General features: G+C 38.6%; 1 protein-coding gene and 1 long non-coding RNA gene across 2 annotated transcripts in view; one reads left to right on the forward strand and one right to left on the reverse strand.

Annotated features, from left to right (window-relative positions):
- The window catches only part of P3H2 (prolyl 3-hydroxylase 2), a 150,103-nt gene that overhangs the window by 8,136 nt on the left and 114,794 nt on the right, over window positions 1–27,173 (reverse strand). The window contains exons 3-14 of the mRNA XM_040481090.1: window positions 26,103–26,255; window positions 24,979–25,168; window positions 19,618–19,749; window positions 17,349–17,491; window positions 16,922–17,011; window positions 14,388–14,428; window positions 13,036–13,130; window positions 6,780–6,907; window positions 6,120–6,215; window positions 5,503–5,653; window positions 4,517–4,634; window positions 3,460–3,535 (exon numbers count right to left, since the gene is read on the reverse strand). Coding sequence (XP_040337024.1) covers window positions 3,460–3,535; window positions 4,517–4,634; window positions 5,503–5,653; window positions 6,120–6,215; window positions 6,780–6,907; window positions 13,036–13,130; window positions 14,388–14,428; window positions 16,922–17,011; window positions 17,349–17,491; window positions 19,618–19,749; window positions 24,979–25,168; window positions 26,103–26,255 — 1,413 coding nt within the window. The remainder of the gene's footprint in view (window positions 1–3,459; window positions 3,536–4,516; window positions 4,635–5,502; window positions 5,654–6,119; window positions 6,216–6,779; window positions 6,908–13,035; window positions 13,131–14,387; window positions 14,429–16,921; window positions 17,012–17,348; window positions 17,492–19,617; window positions 19,750–24,978; window positions 25,169–26,102; window positions 26,256–27,173) is intronic.
- On the forward strand, window positions 17,539–26,210 carry LOC121034148 (uncharacterized). The gene is made up of 2 exons (XR_005792318.1): window positions 17,539–17,606; window positions 25,940–26,210. It is a non-coding gene; the product is annotated as an uncharacterized LOC121034148 (long non-coding RNA).

A 27,173-nucleotide genomic window follows, 5' to 3' on the forward strand; every position in this document is an offset into this window, starting at 1 on the left:
AGTGTAGGAAAAGAAGCTATCAGCTGCCTGAAGCATTTGGAATTGATTATAGGTGTGTAGGCTCACAGAAGTCTCTACAACTAATTTTCTCAAATGGAGAGCACCACCTGTTATATATCAGCCACGTAAAGGAATAAATAATTTTCATTTATGACTATTACTTCTATAGGAAAATATGTTCAGAAATTTAGATGACTGTAAACATACTTTTGGCACACAGTTTCATATTGAATTTAACTTTTCACGAAGCAAATAGAACTGATTAAATTTCATCTCTTTCAAACTTGCAGAGAAACCCAAATCCCAAAATACTCATGTTTTACAAACATGCTGCTGTTGAAAATAATCCATGTATCTTCCAAGTATGATAAAAGAAAATTCCTTTTGCTTTCCATCCAACTGATGATTAAAAGTCAGAGAAGCCTTTGTGTTGTGCTTGTAGATGTAAATCTTTAGCCACCATTTAGTTATTCATGCAGTTCCCAGACTTTTCCAAAGTAAAAAACTTAGAAGACTTTTCTTCCTTATAAAGCCCTAAGTTGGGCCATTTCTCTGCTTCAGTTTTCCCTTCAGAGTCAAAGAAACGAAAAGCAACACTATCCATTTCTCTTTATTTGGGCTGATTACCTAAGAATTTTAATTACTCACAAAATGCCGTAAAAACTCCACCATATGTGTTCATCTGAAGTAGAGTTAATCTGTGAAAATGAATCTGTCAACTTGGAGCTTTTGAATCAAAACATTGTTTAAATCGATTTCTCTTCTTTTTTGGGGGGGGGTAGTGGTGGTTAGATTCAGTACTTTTTAAAATAGTTACAACTTTCTGTTAAAAGTATAGCTACATTAAATTTTTTTTTTAACGTTTATTTATTTTTGAGACAGAGAGAGACAGAGCATGAATGGGGGAGGGTCGGAGAGAGGGAGACACAGAATCTGAAACAGGCTCCAGGCTCTGAGCGGTCAGCAGAGCCCGACGCGGGGCTCGAACTCACGGACAGTGAGATCGTGACCTGAGCCGAAGTCAGCCGCTTAACCGACTGAGCCACCCTGGCACCCCAAGTATAGCTACATTAAACAGCAGTATTATCTGCTTTCACATCTTTAAAAGGCAGAATTACAGGGGCGCCTGGGTGGCTCAGTCGGTTGAGCATCCGACTTCGGCTCAGGTCACGATCTCGCAGTATGTGAGCTCTAGCCCCACGTCGGGCTCTGTGCTGACAGCTCAGAGCCTGGAGCCTGCTTCGGATTCTGTGTCTCCCTCTCTCTCTGCCCCTCCCCTGCTCATGCTCTGTCTCTCTCTCTGTCCAAAGTAAATAAACATTATTTTTTTTTAAAAAAAAAAGGGCAGAATTACAGTTAACCTTGCATTCGATAATTAATGAATGACTGATTCTCACATTGTAGTCCAGGCATCACTTACTTTCAAACATTGAGCATTTCCAAATATGGCCACTAGATGGAGGAGAAGTAAAGAAATCTTTTCAACCACCTGTCTGATGTTCTTTCCAACTGTGTGAGATGCAAGCATTTAAAAATTTGTGTTAGTGTTAGCAGAGCTCAGAAAACAAATGCTTTCTGCACAGAAGCTTTTCAAAAAAAAAAAAAGATAATTGTGTGTCAGGATTATAAACCACCCGGATCATCAATTTTGATTTAATTTCCCAGATCATGAAGCATTAAAATACTCTGTTGATACTTAAGCTGTTACAAAAAAGTGTGAGTCATGATAGCCTTTTAGATATACATCATTGCATGAAACTGTATGAAATAATTTTTCTTAATTATTCCAATGTTTCTGGACAACCTCAACCACAATTTCCACAGGGTTCCCCCTCATCTGTTTATACCCCAGTAGGTATGCCATGAATGATATATGGATGTTTCACTATGAGTAAAGGGTACAAAATAGGAAAGGAAAAACATAAAATTCAGAAAAAGTTGTGGAAATAGCTTGAATAATGCAAAATCCTTGAAGTTTGTCAGATACATGCCTCAACTATTTAGATTTTGTATGGAAGAAAGATATCATTTACATAATCCATTTACAATTCAATTATCTCTTCCCTTGGAAAACATGTTTTCCTACCATGATGTATGTGCTCTGGCTTAAAGTCCAAAGGATGCTGGCTATATGGCCTATTAACTCAGTAGACTGGTTTTCCAGAGGCATTGATTTGCTTAGGAAGATGGTGATGGAAATTAACTGTTGATTTTTACCTATGAAGGCGTATTTAGAATCTCATCCAAAGTGTGTGTGTATGAATGTATATATATATCAATTTTCAGGTATAGGTTTACTTACAGTCAATCATATAGATACATACGTGTGTGTACACACACACACACACACACACACACACACACACACATTTTGATAACTAAAGGTCTAGAGCCCAATGCTCAATCCAAGCATATAGAACACCACGTTGCTTGAAAGCTATTCTGTAGAATCATTTGTCTAGCCCTAGGCATGGATGACTTAGAAATTGGTGTTTTTTGGGGCGCCTGGGTGGCTCAGTTGGTTAAGCGTCCGACTTTGGCTCAGGTCATGATCCCACTGCTTGTGAGTTCAAGCCCCATGTGGGGCTTTGTGCTGACAGGTCAGCCTGGAGCCTGCTTCAGATTCTGTGTCTCCCTCTCTCTTGGCCACTCCCTCACTCATGCTTTCTCTCTCTCTCTCTCTCTCTCAAGAATAAATAAAACATTAAAAAATTAAAAAAAAAGAAATAGGTGTTTTTATGCTTCCATCAGACTAATATATATAATATATATACTATCTATATACATATATATATGTATACTATATGTATACTATATATGTATACTATATATATACATAAGTATATATGTATACTATATATGTATATATGTATATATGTGTATATATAGTATACTATATATGTATACTATATATACACATATATACACATATATAATATATATATTATATATGTGTATATATAATATATATGATATATATATATGTGTGTATATATATCTTCTAGTCCATTTTACAGATGGGCAATTTAAAGAATATATATGATTGGTGATTCCATTTCTTTTTTTTTATTAAAATTTTTTTTTAAATGTTTTTATTTATTTTTGAGACAGATGGAGACAGAGCATGAGCAGGGGAGGGATAGAGAGAGAGGGAGACAAAGAATCTGAAGCAGGCTCCAGGCTCTGAGCTGTCAGCATGGAGCCTGACACGAGGCTCGAACTCATGAACTGTGAGATCATGACCTGAGCTGAAGTCAGATGCCCAACTGACTGAGCCACCCAGGCACCCCAGATGGTGATTCCATTTCTAACATTTTATGATGTATACATTTATTGGGCCCCTTTATACCTCTTGAATTCTCAAGCTCAGATATTTGAAATCCAATAGTCTGTGAGTCCTCGGAAAATGGCAAGATTGAGATAAATGCTACATAAATTTGCCTGCATAGGTTTACTTACAGTCACAGTCTTAGCATCCATCTCAGTGAATATGAATTCTCCTCCTTCAAAGTCATCATTCATATATAGGAGAGCGCTATAAGAAAAAAAAAAAGAAAAAATGTATACTATTACATGTTTACAAAAGCATCATCACAGAATACTGACAAATGGTTGTAAACTGACAAGCCTGATTGGTAAGTTTCTTTTGAACTAGACATTGAAATAACCGACTTTCCTAACCCTAAAGAGTAAGTAAGGACAGATATAGTTTGGGCCCTATCCCCGAAGTATTTATTTGTTTCACTTATGCTAAAATTTTCATTCTATTTTAAACTTCAACTCACATTTCACTTTTTCCCAAGAACACCTAACTAGATTTAATCTACCCCTTTGCACCTGCCCACACTACTTACAACTCTCTTCTTCCCTTTTACGCTTGTAACTCTAAAGGATGCATTTTTCCCCTAAGTAGCTACAGAACTCCAGGAGGCGTGGTCTTGCCTTGAAGATAGGGGGGGTGCTCAAGAAATGTTTTCGTCTGGAGCACGCTGCAGTTAATAATTAACACACTACTATATACATGAGGACTGTAACTCCTGACAATTCTCTTTACACTCTTACATAACATCCCATTTCTTCCTCTGACTTTCCAGTTTCTTATGTATAAAAGGCTGACCTAGGTAAGTGGCATTGTAAGATCCCTTTGTGCATTGAGACAGCATATCCCTGTCTTCTCAGACTGAACTATACATACGACAAGGGATATGTTTCGGTGATAGCCAAACGATCAAATAAACAAAACAAAACAAAAGAAAAACCCTTTAGTTTTTACATTAAAACAAAATGGGCACGTTGTGGATTAAGATGCAGCAAAACGTGCTTGGAATTTTGTGGCAAAAATATGAGATGATCACGTCGCTTCCTGGTTGTGGCAGCTGCTTTGGGAGCTTATTTGAGAATCTCTGCCTCACAGAGATAGATATGATGACAAGCAAAACAGATCAGTTTTCTAGTTTCCATGGGTTTTGATAACTGTTGGGCAGAAGCTTGCTTTAGAAGCTTGTGCTGGTTGTACCTGTAGTCCCGGAATGTGTAGGCGGGAGGCTCCTTCCAGCATTCATTGGCCTCAGGATCCAACAGGCAATTGTCAGCATGGATGGGATGACTGAGGTCAGTTCTTCTCTCCTGCTGACCTGCCAGAAAATGGAAGGAGAGAATGGCAGGAGAGCAGTAACCTCTAACAGCAGAGCTGACAACCGGACTGTCTTCTCCTATCGCTGGTGCCTTTTGGAAATTTTTGGAGACATAAGTAGACCCAGATAGATTTAAGAACCAGATAGGCAGTCAAGAGACTGGTCTTGGTTTGGTGCAAACTTGATGTAAAACCTTGGGCAAGTCACATCTGCCTGTTCTGCTATAAAAGTTTCCTGACATAAACATACATAATTGAATTGCCCTGCATTCCATGGGTTGTACTTCATGTAGGGCAGAAAAAGGGGAGGGGTGAAATGAAAATGTAAAAAAAAAAAAAGATCCAGCTGAAAGTTCATATGTTAAAGTCTTAAAGTCTTCTCCCATGACACTGTCCCTTCCCTCCTACTCAGGAGGGTGTGGAAGAGAAGATCTAGGGACGAAATAATGACAGCAGGGAGTGAGGCAGTCTCTGCCTTTTTAAGAACATATCTTTCAACAATCCCTTCATCTTCCATGCTTCTACTTAATGCTTTTGGATGCAAAGGGGGACCGTGATTTCCAGGTTCCTGATTCCCTGGAAGGTAAAGCCTAAAGCAGAAAAGTATTTCTCTGTGTGACTTTAAGCTCCTTGCTTAAATGGACTTGAAAGGAAAGATAGGCAGAGCAATGGTCGTTTGGAACTTTAGGTGACCAAAAAGGAGTAAAAGAAGGAAGGGAAAAATAAAGATTAGCAAGCTTCTTCTGTTTTAGGAATTTGGAACTTGGCTAAACCATTAGTCTAAAATGTAATAGAGCTTTGTGTTACATTGTTTTCTTTCTCATGTCACTGTGGGTGGAAAAGAACAAGTTCACACTCTGGAATCTTACCAGACAGGGCTGTTCGGCAGACCATGTGTGTATAGGAAAAATACAGGGTTGAGTTCAGCATGAAATAGGATTCTACAATCTTTCGAGCCTTCTCGCTGATGTCATAAAACAGACGGGCACTCTTCAGTGGGACTCGGCCTTCATAACCAAACTGAAGAAAAATAAGAACACTAAATAGCACTGGGTTGATTGGAAGACTTGAGAAAAACAGACACCAGGTTTCAGTAAGGCAACAGAGGGATGGCATGTCTGCGTTGACTAGTGGGAATACGATTACATGCTTGTGGATTTGGGTTAGTAAAATGAGCCATTGAAAGTCACCCTTCCTAATCACAGAGGGAACACTGAAAGCTAATCTCTTCATCCTCTCTCCTTTAGAGAACTTTCCTCTTTCTCCCCAATGATGCCTGTTGAGGTACAGGATAATCACGTGGTTCAGTATGATTTCACCATTGGACCAGGAGCTCCCTGAAGACAGGGGGGTTGTATATTATCTGTCAGTTGCAAGTTGATGAGATATAAAGTTTGATAAATTGGTGACTACATGAAGGGATCTAAAACAGAAGGCCCTGGGTTGACACTTAGGAACCCAAGCCCAAAAGAAGCTATGACTGTACCTTGAGTGCTTTCAGGACAGTGGCACCTTCAAACTTTTCATTGGGTGTATGGGGTGAAGTTTTCCCTCTGTATCCATCACCAACGAGCATGATTCCCTGGAAGCAATACACAAGAAGATGCTTTATTAATAACAACTATGAATTAATCAGGTCTCCATTTTTTTCCTTGACTTCCAGGAAGCTAAGGACCAAAGTCAATACTCAGAACCATCCCTATTTTGTACCACGATGCTGGTATCATTAATTCTTCCAATCAAAAGAGATATCTTTATTTAAACTTAACTCTACATTTTCCTTACAAAATATCACTTTTTGTAGAAATGGGTAGAATATAAATGATTATTATATTTGTTTATTATCGATTAAAATAAAGAGACTCTCCCAGTGACTTTATATGGCAGCCAGGGCATGTGCTGAATGGGTCTTGTTCTAGGTATGAAGCCACTAACTACCCCAGATCCATTCTGTGTCCAGATCTAGACAAAAGTAAGATAATTCCAAACAAGGCTATGAAAATGCTCCCACAGTCAATGTCCCTGTCCTAAAGAAAGTGGTATTTCAGATCTGGTTCCTGACTCCAAGTGAGCCCAGGACCAGACAACTCCAGGGCTCATGCCAGGCCAGCCCAATATCAGGCTCCCCTCCCTCTCTGGTCCTCACACTGGCCACGCTGTGGAGCTCCCGGCACTGTTCTTCCGACAGGACGTTATCCAGGAGAACCCGCTGGGTCCCGTTCAGCTGCTCTGAGTTATAGACAAACGTGATGTTCTCGTAGAGCAGAGGACCACCTGAAGGGACAGAACACATTGTCTTCTCTGTTACCTCTGTTCCCAAGGGGGTGAGCACACAACACCCAACAGTTTTCAATGTGATATTCATGAGACTCCACTTGCCCATGAATGCTTAAGAAGGCAAAGACAAATTGGAAGCCTGATAAATTCAATATGGATTCAGGAAAAAAGACAGATGTCCGACTGTTAGGCTTCTCCATGGCATCACAATAATATTAACACATTTGTTAGTATTTGGGGTTTGATAAACCATCTTTTCACTTGATTCCAGTGATGAGCCTGTAAAGTAGACTCTGAATCTCACAGGATTCTCTGTGATGACTCTGAGAAGACCTTCCAGAATTCTCTGGGCAACAGCACCCACCCTTCTCCACAACCCTTGGTCCATAATTCTGTTACAACACCACATGCAATTACTTGATTACATGTTTGTGCACCCACACATGAGATACACACCTCAGTCTCACTTGTTTGTAGAGAAATGTCTTCACTCCACAACTCAGCTGGTAAATCCATCACCAGAGCAGTCACACCCAAGCCAGCCAACTCCTTCCCCGTCTTCTTCCACCACTTAACTGACTCTAGATGGTCTTATTTTTGGAATATTTGCTTTTCTCTGTTCTCTGGGAAAATCTTTATATCATTTTCTTTGCACAGGAAGGTTTCCTATAGCCACCTGCTCTCTCCATGAATAGAGCCCACATCTTTATGAAATTAGCCCATATAGGCTTTTCAGAAGGTGATGCTCTGGGGTCATGTTTTAGGTGGTAACTTACAAAATCTAGACCTGACAAAGCCCTTTCCTCACAGACATTACGACTGAAGGACAAAGCCTCTGCCGGTGAGGAAATCTTCAGATGTAACAGAGTACAGCCCTCTTGACCAGAAAACCGGACAGAAAAGAAAAACAGGTTTTTGCTCTTTATAGTACTCCAAAGGGACCTGACGCAGGTGCTGTCAGTAACAACAGTTTGGCCTGGATGGAGGCACTGGGGGGTGGGGGAGCAGGGGCACAGCTTCTCCCTTCTTCCCCCAGTCAAGCAATGGTCACCAACACACTAAAACACATCAGTTAAAGAAGGAAGAAACCAGTCGAAGTTTCTGTCTATTCTATTTCTTGAAAACAAAACCAGTCAAAGTTGGGAAAACAACAAATTCATTAGTCTAGTTAGGATGAAAGAGTCCCCGCAGCCCACAATTAGTGAAGAGACAGTGTTTCTCAATCTTCGGTAATACACAGTTATCTGTTAAGGAAACGTCCCCTAAGGAGGTGCAGGGCTGACACATTAGTTTGCCACAATTTTGCTTCAGTGCTTACAATATGATAGAACTATGAATGGTATATTTATCCTCAGAGTTTCCAATAACTATAATTCCAAAACTGATTCACAACATTAAATAAAAGCAAGACCATAAAACCAACTGCATTCAAGTTAATGATCATAATGAAACGGTTAATGTTATTTTGCAGAAACAAGAAAGCTACCTTCCATGTGAATATTCTACTAACTGATCTGGCCCAGGTTCTTTTCAGCCAGCATTCTTCATAGTATTTTTAGTGTGTAATGACTCATTCCACTGCAACTTTTCTCTGTTGAAATTACTATGAAATTGTAGTGTTCCATGATGAATTTGGGCCTTTATCTGGTCCTAATACATTACTTACCAGTTTGTTCTACTTCATTTCTTGTCAGCCTTCAACCACTGAAGTATTACGAACTGGTGTTGATGTAACAGTAACTGCACCCAGTGCGGTATGAAATCTCACGGTAGTACTTGGTTATAAGGTTGTTATTTACATGACCCACTAGGGGCCACATCAAAACTTATAAATACAGAATTTCTTGGATTCCAGGAATATAACCACAAGTTGTAATTTCAATACCAATCTTTTGGATGAGTTAAAAAAAAATACGCATACATACACAATTCAGTGCCTTTGTTTCGCAGAAAGTTTTTGATGAAAAAAGAGTTTCTTGATCAAAGGTGTTTGGGAGCACTAGGTTACATAAGATTTAAGAGAAGTTCTTAGAACTTTTAGTATCTACACAGGCATTATGAATATCCTGAGTATCAAAACAATATGAAGCTGTTCTCACCATTAATCTTACCCTGCCTTCCTTCCCTCCCTCCCTCCCTCCCTTTCTTTCTCCCTTCCTCCCTCCCTCCTTTCCTCCCTTCCTTCCTTCCTTCCTTCCTTCCTTCCTTCCTTCCTTCCTTCCGGCAGAAAGACTCTAAGATGGCCCCCTAATAATGACTGCCTCCTGGAATTCATGGGTTTGCATAATTTGCTTTCCTCAAGTGTGGGTGGGGCCTTGAATTTGCCTCTAAGCAACAGAATATAGAAAAAGTGATGGGATGTCACTTCTGTGATTGTATTGCATGAGAATGCAACTTCTATCCTGCTAGCAGACTCAGTTTATTGCCTTCTCCACTTGCAGTTTGATGAGGCATGTGGCTGCATTAGACAGACTCACGTGGCAAGGAATGAGGCAACCCCCAGTCAACAATCAACTAGGAACTGCACACCTCCATCCACTAAGACTTTCAGAACCAAATTCTATCATCTGAGCTTGGAAGATCATTCCCTAGTCAAGCCTTAAAGAGACCCCAGCCCTGATCAAACTACTTGACAGACCCTATGACAGACCCTGAAGCAAGGGACCCAACTAGGCTATCCCCATATTCCTGACCTCAGAAACGGTGGGAACTATGGCATAGTTAATGCATGTTATTTTAAGCTGCTACATTTGTGTTATTTTTTTGTAGCAATAAAAAAACAGTAGACCCCCCAAACTCCCCGGCAGAACCTCTTAACATAAAACACAGGTTGTTTGAGAAAGGCTGCTCCAATCTCTACAGCTGATTAACATTTGTTGCCAAATTGAGGCAGTTTCTCAAATATCTGGGAAAGTAAACTGGATATTCCACTCCCATTTAGAAATGTAAAAGAGATGTTCTGTCAACAAGCAAGACAAGATACTTGTAGGTTTGCTGAAAAGCATTTTCTGATATAAAACCCAAATAAAAATGGATGACTGAAGACGGGTTTAGTGAGCTCAGTTGCTTTGTACTTTGTCCTATTTTTTTTTCCTTTTCTATGCTGAGAGTGTATTACTTTAAATATAATTACCTTATTTTCAAATATGGCTTTAACAGTTACTAAAACTAAAACATTTAGAAAAATGTCCACCATTATCAAGTGCTCTATAAGTATTTGGTATAATTATGTTGATTATTATAGTATTATCATCAAATATGCCTGGTATATTGTGTTATGTTTTGACTGAGGCATCTTAATAAGCATAAAAGAGTATATTTTAAAAAGTGCTACTGGGATATCGACAATTCCCCCAGTCCTGCCACATGGAACACACAAAAATCAGGTGAAGAGACAAAATGCAGCATGGAGTCTTAACTCCCTACACACCAATAGGTTCAGGCAGAAGCTGTTCTAGATATCTGCTTTTCATGTAGTTAACAGAATCACCACTAAGCAGAGAGTTTTATACAGAGCTTTCCTACACATGCATGTAACAGAAAAACAACCAACTACCCAACTATTAACCAAAAGGAAAAAAAAAAATAGGCAAAACAAACCCTGCTATCCAAAAATGCACATCTAGCAGCCTACAAATGACTAGTAGCACACCAGACAGAGGAAAACATTGAAATAAAAATAAAAATGTGGTCCAATAAGTTGTGGTTCCTGGGGCCTGATTTGATGGCTTCAGCCAACTCTTAACCACAGCTCAAGGAGATTTAGTTAAACAACTTAATTCTTCTCTCATTCATAAAGTATGTGCCTGGCTCTGACTCTCCGGTTGCAATAAAGAGGGATCGTCTAGGAAAATATTCCTTTGTGCTCACTGCCTGTGGCTCACATGCCAGGAAGAAGCATTTGACCGTAAATATTATAACATCATACAAGTCACAACAGGGATGTGCTGAGTAACAAGCCCTTATGTGAGCATGGCCCTTTACGGTTTACAAAAGACTTTTCACACTGGTCTTCTGCAAAAAGTTGCAAGGCTTCTTTCACAGCCAAGGGTCATACAGCCCAGAGACACCAAGTCTTTAGTCATCCATCACAGCACAGCACACCAGACTAGTTGATCCTGGAAAGTGGGACTCCTGATTCCAAGTTCAGTGTTATTTCTACTATACTGACTGGGATTATTATGGAGCAAGACCTTTGGAGACTGGTATTGAAAGGAGAATGGGTAAGTGACAGATGGTTTTAGTGAGAGGAGAGGCACGTTCCATGGAGTGGTGTCACTCTGGGATGTCGTCCTGGGTCACTCCTGCAGTGTTTAAGAGCCATCCAGTTGGAATACTACTAAAAACTGTTAGGTAACCAGAGTAGATGATGATGGCTTTGTGAACGATGAGAAAAGCTGAAACGTATTCTACACGGTGAAGCATGCATCCTTTCTCGCCTCCCTGACATCTTTCAGCCAGACTAAGATATGTAAGTGTTTTCTGGTTGGGAACTTTGCCTCTGTCTACCACTACCACTGATTTAGAAACTATTTAGATCTCCAGTGATTACACAGAAGGCTTTCCAGTGGTTTCCCACAGAACATCGTAAGAAGTGGTAGCCCGTTCAACTAAGCAAATTCTAGAGAAAGGACAGAATTTGGTAGCCCAGCCAATCACGGTCTCTCTCCATCCTGTACAGTCTCCCACTCTACTCTTTATACCAGCCTTCCTAGTCAGGTTCTGGACATCAGAGTCCCTGGTAGCCAGAAAAAAAAATGCTTTGAAGTTTGGCAACTATCCTGGAGGTTCCCAAACATCCACAGCAAAGTGCTGGCTTATTGGCATGTACTTCCTGGGTGATTTCTCAGCTTAAAAAGCAATGTGAACTCTGGCTGACCATGAAATTCTCTGGCATTTATAAAACAGCCCGGGCTTTGTGGCTGCAAACTGAGGTCCAGGTCAGATTAGATGAGCATATTATCCTGTTTACTGCCTCAAACTGACTTGGAAGCTAAGGAAGGAAAGGGCTGGGAAATGTGAGAGCTAGAGAGAGCCAGAAATTTTCAAATTAGCTAGAGGAATGTGCTGACATACTCTCTGGTTGGGGAAAGGAGAACTGTACTTCTCAATGCAGGTTTTTAAAGCCTCCTTATCATGCACGTATTTAATCAATAAAGAATACACTTTGGATATCTAGACACTTCTATGTTCCATCTCCAGGTAAGGAAGGAAAAATGGGCTTTGGATTCAAATGCCTGGGTTCAAATGCCTCCTCAACCTGTTAAGAGCTGTTGAGACACCAGGCGAGTCACTGTGTCTCTGTGAACCTCACTTTTCTTGCCTGTGAAGTGAGGACACTTGTCTCACATGAGATGCCTTCAGTATTCAAACAAATGGTGGGTAAATTTGCTTGAAAAATTCTAAAATAGATAGCTATCCTAATAATTGTTAAGGGTCACAACTGAGTACCACCACTGGGGCCAATAACTTATTATTATAACAGTGTTTAGCTCCATTTATAAACTACTTTTGACAACACTCTATATATGTTTGCATTAATTTTTGAACTGATATAAATAGGCATATGACGTTCTGCTCTATGTCTGTGCCTTTGTTCCACTTGTTTTCTCCAGCAGAACGTCCCCCTCCACACCTCTGTCAATTCACTAGAATGTACTTATCACTCAGATCCCTGCTCAAGCATATGTGCCTCAGGCATCTTAGGTTAACTCTTGTATATCCATATGACCTGCCTCTTCAAGTTCCCCTGATGCAGTCTATTCTGCACTATCTAGCACTCACTCGCTGCACAACAGAAGGAAGCCCTGGGAACAGTCCAAGCCTCAGGTACTTAACCGAGGGTCCCAATGATCATTCAATCCCTGCCCAGCTCACGGGATTCCTGCGGGAAACAGATGAGGGAGTGACCTTGGAAGCACTTATATTGAAAACCAAAGGCAATGATACACAAATCTGAGACAGTCTTGTTTTTGAGGCTTGCTTTCAGAATTTTATAAATGTCCTAGCTTAGTCCTAACTCGTTACTTTCCAGAGAAAGTGGGCTCTTCCTTAATTTTAGTAAGAACTAGCCAAGTCGCATCTCCTTTCCCTCCTGCTGTAAGTAAAAGTGCACAGATACTTACCCTCTCTTAAGTCTCGATCTATCTTGGGTGATGATTTTTTCCCCATTGACAATCCATGAACTTCTGCCCCCTCCACGTTCACTCCTGAAGGGACCCTGCCGTTAAAAACAGTTGGAATCGAATTTCTCACTGCATAAATATGCTCAAAGACAAAAGCCACCTTACTCAGGTAGTCTGTGACTCCATATTGTGTATTTTTGTTTTGCACAAGTCCACCTGTTTTTCAGGATCAAATTAACTGCCACTGCCTCCATGAAGACCTCTATTTCCTCAAAGACTGTGCTCTATTTCACTTCTCTAAATCTCCTTAGCACCTTTTTTTTGTTTTGTTTTTTTTTTTACAGTTAATTGTATCCATAACTTTATCCCCTTGGGATTAGACATTAAGTCTCAACAGAGAGAAAAGAATTATCGTGTGAATCTTTGTAATGTTCAGAGTGTTTTATTTTTGTCTGGAGCAGAGTGCATCACTGAACAATGACTGAATAGAAATAAACCGAGACCTAGTGTAGTGATTCTCGACTATTCCAAGAAAGAAGACACAAGTTTTAAACTTGGCAAACATCCAGATCATAGCAATGATGTCCTTTCAATATCCATGGATTGAATAAACCCAAAAATGCAGGTGTACTCTTAGGTATCTTCTGATAATTTTAGGCCACCCAGAGGTTGAGGCCTTGAAGCCTAGTGAAAGACCACAGAATTTTGAATAGGAAGATCTCAATCTGCCAGTCCCTTGCAGTGACACTCTGAGAGAGTCCTTTGCCTTGTCAGAACCTCAGTTTCTGAATTTGAAAATGAATAGGATAGACCATGTCATCTCAAACACGTAACTCCAACGTTCTAGGATTCCTTGAACTGTTCATAACATATACATTGACTTTTCACTTCTATCATTAGAAAAACGAGGTCCCTTCACTTCTGGTTAGATTAACTCCACCTAATATTTTAGCTTGCAGTGAAACTTTTTGAGCTTCTTGCTTTCAAATGCAGTAAGACAATTCAGCATTAACAAGAAAAAAATTAAGCTCAATTCTGTTAATAAATCACTAATAGCATCCAATTTTCTCTAATTTAGAATCACAGAATATTTCGCCTTCAGGGATCACCTACTCCAACCCCTTAAACTGGAGGAAAAACACAAGACTGGGAAGGAAGATAAATCACTCAAGGTCACACAGAAGTACAGGAAGAGCTGGGACCAGAAGGCTGAGGAACTAATTCCCAGTGTGGAATCTTTTAATTATGTATTTTTGCCTATTTCATAGAGACAAGGTCTTTATACTGAGTATGAATCTAAGTATTTCTCCTCATTAAAAATAAACAGATTGTGTTCTGAATGAAGAACTCACCGATTCTCATCCTGTCGTCCTCCATATCGGATCCAATAATTCTGTTTTAAATTAAAAACAAAGAAACAAACATAAAAACCACTTCAGTAGCTTTATCACTAAAACGTAACTCACAAAAATAAAATATACACTTAAAACACTCAAAAGACCTAAATCATTGGGAAACTTGCACACTGTATAAAGATCCAGTAAATAACTTAAACAGATTAATAAAAAAAAAAAAAAAAAACAGCTAAAGTTGATGCTATTTTGGCAAAGACAATATGCTGCACAAATGGATTTTTTAAAGTAGCATGGAATTAGCCTAAGCATTTATATTTTTTGTCCAAGAAATTATTTGGAATTTGGTGTCAGGAAGACAATTACATGATCATTTAGTCCAACTCCCTTATGTTTTTTGAACAAAACAAACACACAGAAATGTACAGCTTGATTAATCATCTGTGTAGGATCATAAAGTGACTTTTTCTGAAGTCTCTTGGGAGAATGAAATTTTTTTTTTAATTTTTTTTTCAACGTTTATTTATTTTTGGGACAGAGAGAGACAGAGCATGAACAGGGGAGGGGCAGAGAGAGAGGGAGACACAGAATCGGAAGCAGGCTCCAGGCTCTGAGCCATCAGCCCATAGCCCCACGCGGGGCTCGAACTCCCGGACCGCGAGATCGTGACCTGGCTGAAGTCGGACGCTTAACCGACTGCGCCACCCAGGCGCCCCGGGAGAATGAAATCTTAAGAAGATAGTAAGTAGGGCTGGTTATAAGCATGTTAAAAATGTTTATTAGAGGGGTGCCTGAGTGGCTCAGTCGGTGCTGGGCTCTTGAAGTCGGTTCAGGTCATGATCTCATGGCTCCTGAGATCGAGTCCCATGCCGGGCTCTGCACTGACAGCGTGCAGAACCTGCTTGAGATTGTCTCTTCCTCTCTCTCCCTCTCGCTCTGCCCTTCTCCGACTTATTCTTACTCTCTTACTCTCTCAAAATAAGAAAAATGTTTATTATATACCTTAAATTATCCTAATTTTTTTAATGTGCCAGTAAAAACTGACATAATAAAGACAGAAATGAAAAAAATATGTTACAAATAGGATATATTACTAATAGTGTTTAAAAAAATTTTTTTTAATGTTTATTTATTTTTGAGACAATGCAAGAGACAGACTATGAGTGGGGGAGGGGCAGACAGAGGGGCACACAGAATCTGAAGTGGGCTCCAGGCTCTGAGCTCTCAGCACAGAGCCCATAATAGTGTTTTTTATAAACATATGATAATGTACATTATATAAATAACTTATATGTAGTTAACCAACAGGTAAGCAAATAAAAAACAGGTATGCCCAGATAATTCAAATCAGAGGAAAAGTAATTAACCAGAATATGTGAAAAATTTATTTTTGCCGGTCATCAAAGGAATACAAGTTAAAACAACAATGATATACCATTTTGTACCTAAGAAATATAAATGATTTTAAAATGTTATTTCCCATTGCTGAGATGTTTGTAGTAAACTAGTACTTAAAAAAAAATTGAAAGAGAGAGATGGAACACGAGAGGGAGAGAGAGGCAGAGGGAGAAAAAGAGAATGAGGGAGGGAGAGAGAGAGAAAGAGAGAGAGGGAGAATCTTAAGCAGGCTACATGTTCAGTGTGGAGCCCAACAAGGGGATTGATCCCACAACCCTGGGATCATGACCTGAGCCAAAATCAAGAGTCGATGCTCAACTGACTGAGCCACCTACGCACCACAGTAAACTGGTACTTTTATGAATTGCTAGGACCAATAAACGTATGAGAAAACTCTCTTAGAAAAGCAATTTCAACAACTTTAAAACTTCTCATATCCTTTGATGGCAGAATAATCCCACTCCTGGGAATTTATTCATAGTTCAATACAGAGAAAAATGCTTCCTGCGTTAAATGTGGTAGAAAAAAACTCAGAAACAAAACAAATGCTCAGTCTCAAGAAAATCATCATTCATTGCATGTCAATTCCACATATGCAGCTAAAAATGATTTAAAAAGGTATAAACATGTAGAAATTGCTTATGAAACCTTAAATAGAAATCAGAACAGAGATCTCTCTGTACCACAGTGCCGGTTCTGCAAAAAGCGTGTCTTCACATGCAGAATGACTGGAAGCGAACACGGACAAGTGGAGGAAAGTCAGCACAACGAATAGTACAATGGAGATCGATTTTGTTCTTCAGCAGGGATTGAAGTCTTTTAATGGTTAAAATGTATAAGAGAAATACAAAATGTTGCATCCAGAGTTCAATAAATAAAACCATCAGGTACAAAACACTTCTCCCCAGAAAAGTTTGCTTTTGACTTTGAGTCTCAGTGCTATGGAGATCTATTAAAGTCTTTTAACATTTAGCATACACATTGAATAAACATCCCCCCCAACTCCCTGGGTTTTGTTAATGTAAGGCAAGAGATTAGAATTTTCAGTAATTGAAGCTGGGAAATAAAATCATAAATAAGAAGTCCATCAAATAGTTCTCTAAAGAAAACATTTTCTTTTTCCTCTTTGCTCTTACTGGCTCTGTGTATGAAAATCCCAGACCCTCTGCAGCTGATTTTATTAGTTCCGATTCCAGTTTATGACGCTTCACGAACATTGCCAAATCCTAGAGGGAAAAAAAAATGAAAGAAAAGTTTATATTTAAATAACAGTTAAGAAATATGATAAATGTTCAAGTGGAAATATTTTTCATTAGACAGTGACATATGAGCTAAAAAAATATGCACAGCTACAAAAAAAAAAGTCTCCATCTCAACAGATTTTCACAAGCTATCACATATGAGAAAAATATGCTCCTGGCATTAATAAGCAAAGTACAAAAGAACTGGATTCTACAACATTTACTGAATTGCTAGATACCTTTAAGAGCGGTGCTACATTTTTACCAGTTCTGCCCAGTGCCTCTCACAGAATGCAGTTTCCTCTCAGGACATTGGTCTCACCTCTCTGGCCTCAATGGATGCTGGGTCACTGCTGTCATCTAGCAGGCTCTCATAGTAATCCACATTGTCTAGTACATCCTCATCATCCGGATGGAGGAGAAGATAAGCTTTAGCACACTCCAAGGCTTTCACATATTCGCCAACTGAAATGCCAAAGAGCTGCAGCATTAGAGTTAGCCTACATCCATCTAGAGGATTTTTAAGAAATCTAGAAACTGTTAGAGGTCAGCATTCAACATGAATAAGAGGGAAGACAAGGTAAGGCTGGAGACCACACACAAAAATAGTCACCAATTAAAACAGATTCTCAAATACAGAGAACAAACTGATGGTTGTCAGAGGGGAGGGGAGGAGGGGGATGGGAGGAATAAATAAAGAGGATTAAAAGGTACAAACTTCCAGGTATACGATAAATAAATCACAGACTTGAAACGTACAGCACAGCAAATACAGTCAATAAAATTGTAATAATGTTGTTTGGTGACAGATGGTGACTGCACTTATCATGATGAGCCCTGAGTAATGCACAGAATCGTTGTATGCCTGAAATTAATGTAACACCATATGTTAATTATATTTCAAAAAAAAAAAAATAGCCACAGACAAAAGGAAAGACATGATTTCAGGTGTTTAAAAGGTACTATCTTCGGTCTGCTTTGGTGCTAGATGTTTTGCATCAATTATTAAAAGTTTCCACCTGAAGATGTTTGCTACAACTTATATCATTTAATAGAGATAAACAGAGCAGAATTTTTGGGAGTTAATTCTGTGTTTGTACTGAGTTTGACAACATGATATCTAAAACCAATTTCATCAACCACAAGTCTATTGATTGCTTTTAAACATAAGGAAAGATGCTCAGTCTCTCTTTCTCAATTAGATACATAGAAATTAAAACTAATTTGAGATAAAAAAAAATTTCACCTAATGGATTGGTGAAATATCTAAAATTTCCCCAGTATATTCTATTGATGGGCAATGAAAAATGTACTCCACATGGAAGAAAATGTGGCAACATCTATCAAAATTTTAAACGAATAAACCATTCAACACAGCAATTATACTGCTAGAAATTTGTCCTATATATATATTTATGTGTGAATGTGAAATAACTTACATAAAATGTTATTCATTTGATCCTTGATTGAAATAGAAAGCTGTAACAAACAACACAATGCCCATGAATAAGGAGACATATAAAATAAATTATAGGACAATGATATGCTGCTATAAAGAAAAATGAGTGAGGAAGATCTCCATGTACTGACACAATTAGATCAAACCATATAATATTGCCAAAATTTGACCATTTTTGACTTAAGCAAATGGCAATTTCATAGGCCCAACTTACTAAAAAGCTTTAAAATCTGGTGTGTGTGTGTATATATATATATATATATATATATATATATATACACACACACATATATATACATATATATATATATACACATTTTTTTTTAATTTCATGTTTAAATAATCTCTACAGCCAATGTAGAGGGCTCAGACCTACAACCCCAAGATCAAGAGTCACATGTTCCACTGACCGAGCCGGCCAGACGCCACCGATATATATTATTCAGTGAAGAAAACATCGTAAATAACAGTATAAATAATGTGCTACCTTCTATGTATAAGAGGGGGAAATAAGTTGGTGTGTGTGTGTGTGTGTGTGTGTGTGTGTGTGTGTGTATTTCAAAGAGATAAATCAGAAACTGGGTCGTAGGGCATGAAATTGGGTTGCAGGAAAAAGGAAGAGAAGGAGGCTTTTATGATATTCAGTCTTTAGACCTATGAATATATGACTTTCTTTAAGTTTATTTATTTATTTTGAGAGAAGTGCAAGTGGGGGAGGGTCAGAGAGAATCCCGAGCAGGCTCCACACTGTCAGAGGAGGGCCCAATGCAGGGCCTGATCTTAAGAACTGTGAGATCATGACTTGCGAGGAAATCAAGAGTTGGACGCTTAACTGACTGAGCCACCCAGGCGCTCCAATATATGACCTTTTAAAATTAAGTAGAAAAATTCAATTTAAAAATCATGTAAAGTGTCAGCCTAGTATAACTTGCAGGGCATTATCACAGCATTTGCCCACTTGTGGTTTCACCTGCTCTCATTGGCCTGAGCTGCAGTGATGTGAGTTGAGAGCAAAAACATATTAATCCCCACTGCCTCAATGGTAAACTGAGAAATACAGAAGAAAATGCAATGTCTGTAATGATGAGCAACACCCCTCCCTCAAAGGTCTTCAGGATAGTCCATGCTTTACCTCGATAGTAGGCAAACTGTAGGTAGTCATAATGCAGGGGAAGAAAGTTCTCAATTGGTGAGAGGCGGCCAGGGCGGGTGGCAAGCTCCCTGACGCATTCATGCTGACAAACCAGCACCTGCATATAGTGATCTGGAAGACAAGAGTAAGAGGTGGGTCCCTCCTGTCTGCCAGAGTGTCCAGACTTCAAGGTCAGAGCCACAGTTAATGTAGGGCATTCCTCACTTCACCACACTGCTAGAGTGATCTCATTATTATCTTCATTTTATGAGCAGAAATCGTTTTCACCAAGGAAGTAAGTGACTTGCCAAGGCCTCCTGATCAGCGATCACTAAAGTAACTAATAGTAGATTCCAAATCTTCTGGACCCTGATCTTTTCTCTGTACTGCACTCTCCCCTTCCGTGTATCTTTTTTCTACATCTCCTGAGAGTGACACAGGCCATCTCACCCCACCCATGCCCTGCTGCTGACGTATCTTTCCTGTTTAATAACTCTGAGGCCTCTCTTTGGATACTGGGTGGCCTGAAGTGTTCTGGGTGGAGATCGGATGTTCAGATCCTGGTCACGCTAAGGAACAGTTGAGAGGAAGTAATTGCCACACAGTTTGTGTACAGAAGAGAAGCAAAGATGCTTTTTCTCCTTAACATTTCCAAGAACTTTTCCTAAAGGGGAAATAGAATATATATATATATATAATTTACGTCTATTAGTCAGGAACCTATTCCACTCACTTACAAAAGGCTCTATCACTTGAACATTGGAAATTCTAATACTATAGGGACTGGTAAAATAGGATAAGGAGGAAAACTAAAGAATTTGGATACACACTCTGACTCTTTGTGCCCCTTTATTTGCTCCCATCCTTCTCACTTACAAATAGGATTCTCCAGTGTAGAGGTTATCACACTCCCTCTAGCTCTGGGCTCTATCTCATCCAAGCATGAGCTGAGGAAACACAAGTGGCTAATGTCCCAGAGAAGCAAACATTTCCTACATTTTGCCCCAATTATTTTTGCAATGAAGATGGAGACAATCTTTTCCAGATAGAAGAGAGTTTATTCATGCTTGTGCAGAGCAGATTCTCATGAGAATGACGATAAAACCTTCTGACATTATGACTTTATATTTTATTACCACAAATATCTCCTTTCAAAAAGGTTCTCTGTTGGGTGGAGTTTGGCTTGTATCTTGATGACTTGAATAGGGACCTCAGAACACAACAAAAAGGGTGTTTTCTGGTCTGTAGGAAAATCCACCAGTTTTTGCACAGTCTGGCTAATTCAACCCAACATGGCACAGCAAACAGAATCCCTACAGCCCACTGGTTCTTAACTACAGTTGCAGGCTGGGAGGGGAAGAATGAGTTCTATTTGTTTAGCATCTTATAAATAAATAGCTATATAAAAATCCAATAAATAGTTGTTTTATTTCTTAGGAAAACAACAAACAACCTTCAACTGTTTTGTTCTTAGCTACTTGGCCATTGGCATGTCTCTTACCTTTTAATACCCACTCCTCCTAATTACAAATGACAAGCAAAAGGGAGAGGTGGAAAACACACCCAACAAGAACGCCAAGTCTGAATGGAGGTATTTTTCAATGTAAGATATAAATAGCAACAAAATGAGAGTGATGCAAGGATATTCTTTAGAGTTTCAACAAGCACAGTCATAAACAACTGCATTGAGAAGCCATTTGTATTTTTCTCCAATTTTTAAAGTTCTTCTAATTCTAAAAATTCAAATATTCTGACTTCTTAAATACATTCTGTATTTTAAAAGCCAGTTTCAGTCTTAATTTAGAACAGTTTTGAAGCAGACAAGAATTTACATACAGCTATGCTGTATTTTATTGGTTGTATTTCTTTTCTCCTTTTTATATCACGTTATTATACAATTATTATGTTTTAATAAGTTTGAGATCTAAGTCACTTGTGTGGGAATACTTTTTAAAATTTCCTTCTCATAATAAATTGGATATGCATCGAATTCCCTAAAAGACTTACCATATTTCTGTAATATACAATATTTGATTGAGTTTTAGGAACCATGCCTTTTTAAATCACTTGTCTTTACTGGAAGTGGGGGTAATGTTGGTGATAGATGTAGTAAGCATTAAGAGCCTACGTTAGGAGATCTCTATTTTTTTCCAGCAACCAACATACTATGATGACCTCGAGCAAATCATTATATGTTTTTCTGTAAGTATCAGTTAGTTAATTTTCCTAAATCAGATGTAGGACATTTGTGAGAGCTCTTCAGTAGCTATTAATGGAGGCAGGTGTAGAGGAGATTGTGGGGGGTGGAGACAGGATACATATCCTCCTTATACTACTATAAGATAATAAACTGTAATAAAGGAAAAGGATTTCCAAATAAAAGATTAAGTGCAAACAAATACTCAACAATTGAAATGTGAAACACATATAAAACTGACATTAAAATGAACAGTGCTCACAAAAATGTAGGCAGATGACTTTGCCAGAGGCCTACCAAAACAAAACCTTTGGGGGAAAAATCCTCAATAATTCAGATATTTTTACTGATTTTAGGTGAATTGAGTTGGGTTTTGAGTAACTGATAAGGAGGCAAAGAGTTCATCCAACAAATTGATTTCCAGTGTATTTCTTTTTTTTTTCACTTTTTTAAATGTTTACTTATTTTTGAGAGAGAGAGACAGAGAGCGCACAAGTGCGGAGGGCAGAGAGAGAGGGAGACACAGAATCTGAAGCAGACTCCAGGGCCTGGGCTGTCAGCACAGAGCTAGATACAGGGCTTGAACTCAGGAATCAGGAGATCACGACCTGAGCTGAAGTCAGACGCTTAACCAACTGAGCCACCCAGGCACCCCGATTTTCAGTCTACTTCTTAATCTGAATTTTAAAAGATGTTTCCTAAATGTCCCTCTCAAAGACCTTAACAATTTATGACCTACATGTTCAAAATATAGAGTATGAATAATCCTTTTAATCTGCAGTGTGATGATGGAAAGGTCATTTCCTTCTTTTCTCCTTCCCTTCCTTTTTCCCTCCCTCCCTCCCTCCCTCCCTCCTTCCTTGCTTCCTTGCTTCCTTCCTTCCTTCCTTCCTTCCTTCCTTCCCTCCTTCCCCTCTTTTTTCCTTCCACTCATTGGTTTAAAAATATTTACTAAGCACCTACTATCTGCCAGTCAGTATACTTAGGTGCTGAGGACCAAGCAATTAACAATATAGAACATTAGGCAAGTAATAGAGGAAAACAACAAGTTTCAAAGTCTGTGAGTGAAAATGAACCTAAGAGTGGATCAAAGACAGAAAAAGAGAAAGGATGAAAATATACACAAGTGCACAACAATAAGGATGAATGTCCTTATTAAAGGTTTCGGATTTTATTTCAAGTGCAATGGGAGTCTTTGGCAGGAGGGTTCTGTGAACATACTTTCATTTTTTAAGAAGACTGTTCCCTCTGCCTACAGAGTAAAACCTCATCAGGACATGAGGGCCAGAAAGGAGGCTATCACAGTGGCTTTGTTAAAACATACTGTTGATTTGAACCAGAGTGGTAACAAAAGGGGTGGAGAGAATTAGGGAATCTTACATTCTATTAGGAGGTAGTATAGTTTAGTAACTATGCTAGCAATCATAGTTTGGTAACAAATCAGAAGAGAATAGCAATTAAGGGAAATGTTGGAATGGAAGGTAACATTTGGGATTTGGTTTGAACTCCTTAGGTGAGTGGTACTTTTCGTGGAGACCGAAAACCGTTGGCACTTAGGGAGAACAGACTCACTTCCATAATTTGCCTTTCTACAAGTATTGGTGAAGTAGAGCATTGTTGTTTTATATATTTATAACTTGGAACACAATATGCACTCAACAGATATTTGTTAAACACGTATTATTGAATAAGTTATCCTTTGCCCATTTTTCAATTATGTAGACCTAAAACATATGAGCTCTAGAGTGAGATAAGCCTAGGCTTGATTCCCAACTTCACTTTTTTTTGTTGTTAACGTTTATTTATTTATTTTGAGAGGGAGAGAGAAAGGGAGAGAGAGAGAGAGCATGCACAAGCAAGGGAGAGGCAGAGAGAGAGAGAGAGAGAGAGAGAGAGAGAGAGAGAGAATCCCAAGCAGGCTCCATATTGTCAGTGCAGAGTCTGACTTGGGGCTTGATCCCATGAACCATGAGATCATGACCTGAGCAGAAATCAAGGTCAGATGCTTAACCTGCTGAACCATCCGCTGGACCCAGCCACCCCATATTTCTAGCTTCACCATAATCACATTGCTATGAGGTATAAACTCCTCAGACACCTACAAGAAGATGTTTAGAGGATTAAAAGATATATAAATATGAAATATGTAAAATGCTTTCTACATTGTAACTGCTATATAAATGTTGCTTATTTATATTATATAGCCATTATATTATTATGGCTATCAATAAATCAGAAATAAATTACCACTACTAATAATAATTTACAGGTTCTACTCAAATATTATGAATATTAATGATTTGCCTCTAAATATTTTGCAACTTTTTCCCCTTGTCATTTGTAATTCAGCTTAATTTATTGTATCTCTTATATTATAAATCTTATGTAAAGTCTGTCTTTTTCTTCATATTTCTTGTCTTTTGTCATGCTGAGAAGTGGTTTTCTTCTCCTTCCATTATAAAAATATTCTTTTGCATTTTGTTCAAATAGCTTTATTTTCATACTTACATTAACATAAATAGAATTTATTTTTGTGTTTTTGCATATGCTTCCCACCATAAATGGTTAACTAGCCAATCTCCTCAATTATAATTCATATTACCTATTTTAAAAGCCACTTGGTAATATATTAAATTTTCATATATAATGAAATGCCCTTTTAATTAATTGAAGAAAACTACACAAAAGTATTCACTAATACACTGTTTACAATAATGAAAACCTTCAACGTCCTTAATATTCATCAGTAAATGAACCAGTCAATTATGCTTTCCACATATATTGGAACATTAAACAACCATTAAATACAATAAGGTAGATCTACATGTACTTACATGAGAAGAAGTCCACCTACATTGTTAAGCATAAAATAAAACAAAAAAACAAATATGCTGAAAATCAGTACCCATAGTATTGTCTTATTTTTATAAAAAATGAACTAATAATTATCGATAAATACATAAACATTTACATATGCATCTGAAAAAGTTTGGGACCACAGTCAACAACATTTAAACTAGGTAGATTTATTTATTGGAGATAGGATGGGCTAAATGTATCTTCCATTTTTTGCAACATATACTTCTGTATTATTAGAATAGTTTACAGATTGCATGTAGTATTTCTATAATCAGGAAATAAATAAAGGGAAAAGTAAGCTTTACCTGCAATGGCTTCATAGAGGCCAGCTTTGTACCCTAAGTACTCATACTCTTCGAATCTCTGAGGCCCCTCACACAGGGCTCTGCACTCCATATCTTCACTGAAATATTCTCTTAAAGCTTGTTCAAAGTACTTGATAGCTAGCTCAAAGTCATCAGCCTCATAATGTTTAACTCCTGCACTGTAACTCTCCTGCAAAGAAGCAGAAAAATATTGGGGTGCTTGAATAGCAGGATTTAGACAGATTCAGGATCGTTTGGGCAGGGGGCACTGTGCTCTTGTGCTGTGGAAGAATAATGAAGGGTTGTACTGGAAGACAAAAGGTAACTTCCGTGGCTTCAAGTAATTGTAAATGAGATGGGAGTTACCAACAAGCTGAATGCTGTGGCACCAGTCAATTTCATATTCTTCCTGAGCACGTGCAAGACAATATTTTCTAACCCCATCTGCATGTAGCTATGGCCATGCACCAAAGGCCAGGGAGATTGATGTAGGTGGCTGTGACGCATCCACTTTCCAGGGCTGGACAAATGTAATAATAATAATAATGATGATAATGATGGTGATGATAATAGGCTTCTGAAAATCTTCTTCTCTTACTCTATTCTTCAATTATCTTGGAGGTCACATGTTGAGAATGGTGACATCACCGGTTGAAAAAAAAAAAGCCTTCAACTTACTGTGATTTTAAGTAAGCTTTCATTTAAATGAATAATTACATAGCTTTAAAATAATCAGAATTTTAAAAGTATAGGTATGATGGAAAAGCACCTGGAGTGGGAGCTGGGAAACCACAGTATGACCTGAACAATTCACACTGGCTTCAACTCCCATATGTAAAATCAAAGGGTGGTGGGGGCACTGACGTTCAGAGAGGGTGACAGATGTTTATATCACATTCTACTTTTCATCATATCTTACTTATTTTCTAAAGGTATTTTCATTTTCTGTTAATTTTTTCAGCCCTGATAATGACAATATTTCATCTGAGAACTCTGAAAATATAAAACTATCACTGTATTGGAAACCGAGACTCAACCTGAAACCCCCATGCACAGGAATCTGCTTTGAGTCAAATGAAACTCAGGAGCACCTTCTGATTAGGGCAATGGTCCCCAGCGCTCACCAGATGTGGTTTGGCTTCTCGGTCTACCAACTGGAGTACTTCAACACCGGCCATTGTTCTATAATTCTCAATGTTCTGCTGCATTTCCATGTGCTCAGGGTTGGCCATGAAAAACGTGTGGGCTGCTTCCACTGCCTTTTCCAGCTGGTTAAGCTACAGAAGGGAAAAAAAAAAAAAAAAAAGAACCAAATGAAGACAAACATTTCTAACCCAGCTTGGTACTAGCCCAAGGACTAACAGCTAAAGTGGCAGGGCCAAGTTCTAGTTCATATTCACTATACACAACCCCCCATACTGAAAAGTGGGAGGGTAATAAACAGGGCTCCTAAAATGATATGTGGCAATCTGGGCTTTGGTGAAAATTGATACACATGCTCTATTCTAAGTTCATTCTTTTCTTGCTATTTGCTGAGCCATCTGCATTTTCAGGGAAATTGAATCTTTATGCTTCTGTTTATTTCATGATTGACCAAAACAGAAAGCTGCCGAGGCGCCTGGATGGCTCAGTCGGTTGAACATCTGACTTCAGCTCAGGTCATGATCTCACGGTTTTTGAGTTCGAGCCCCACGTAGGGCTCTGCGGTGACAGCTCAGAGCCTAGAATCTGCCTTGATTCTGTGTCTCCGTCTCTCTCTGCCCCTCCCCCATTCATACTCTGTCTCTCTCTGTTTCACAAATAAATAAAAAAGTTAAAAAAAAAACCACACAGCAAGCTGCCAATGTGGTGCTACCTCTAATTCATATTTTTGACATTTTTATCTTGTATTTTTCTCTTCTTTTCTTTTTGTTCCTTTTGCCTTTCATCCTGACAATGGGAGTATAAACTATGACTTTCCAGAGGATGGGAATGAATATACCTCTCACTCCACCAAATTTGTTATCCTGCTCTAGAATGTGAAGAATACAAAACTAAGAGTAGTAGAAACCAATCATAAGAAATGTTGAATACAGCACATAAAACTTTCTACCACACTCCTTTTTGATTGAAATATTTCATTCCAGACATATAACTTTGATTCTCATTAATATAAAAGAAGAATTTTTAATAACCACTCCATAGACACCACAAAA

Source organism: Herpailurus yagouaroundi, unplaced genomic scaffold (genome assembly GCF_014898765.1).
Source record: "Herpailurus yagouaroundi ecotype Mexico unplaced genomic scaffold, PumYag 159, whole genome shotgun sequence".
In the NCBI taxonomy this organism is placed as follows: domain Eukaryota; kingdom Metazoa; phylum Chordata; class Mammalia; order Carnivora; family Felidae; genus Herpailurus; species Herpailurus yagouaroundi.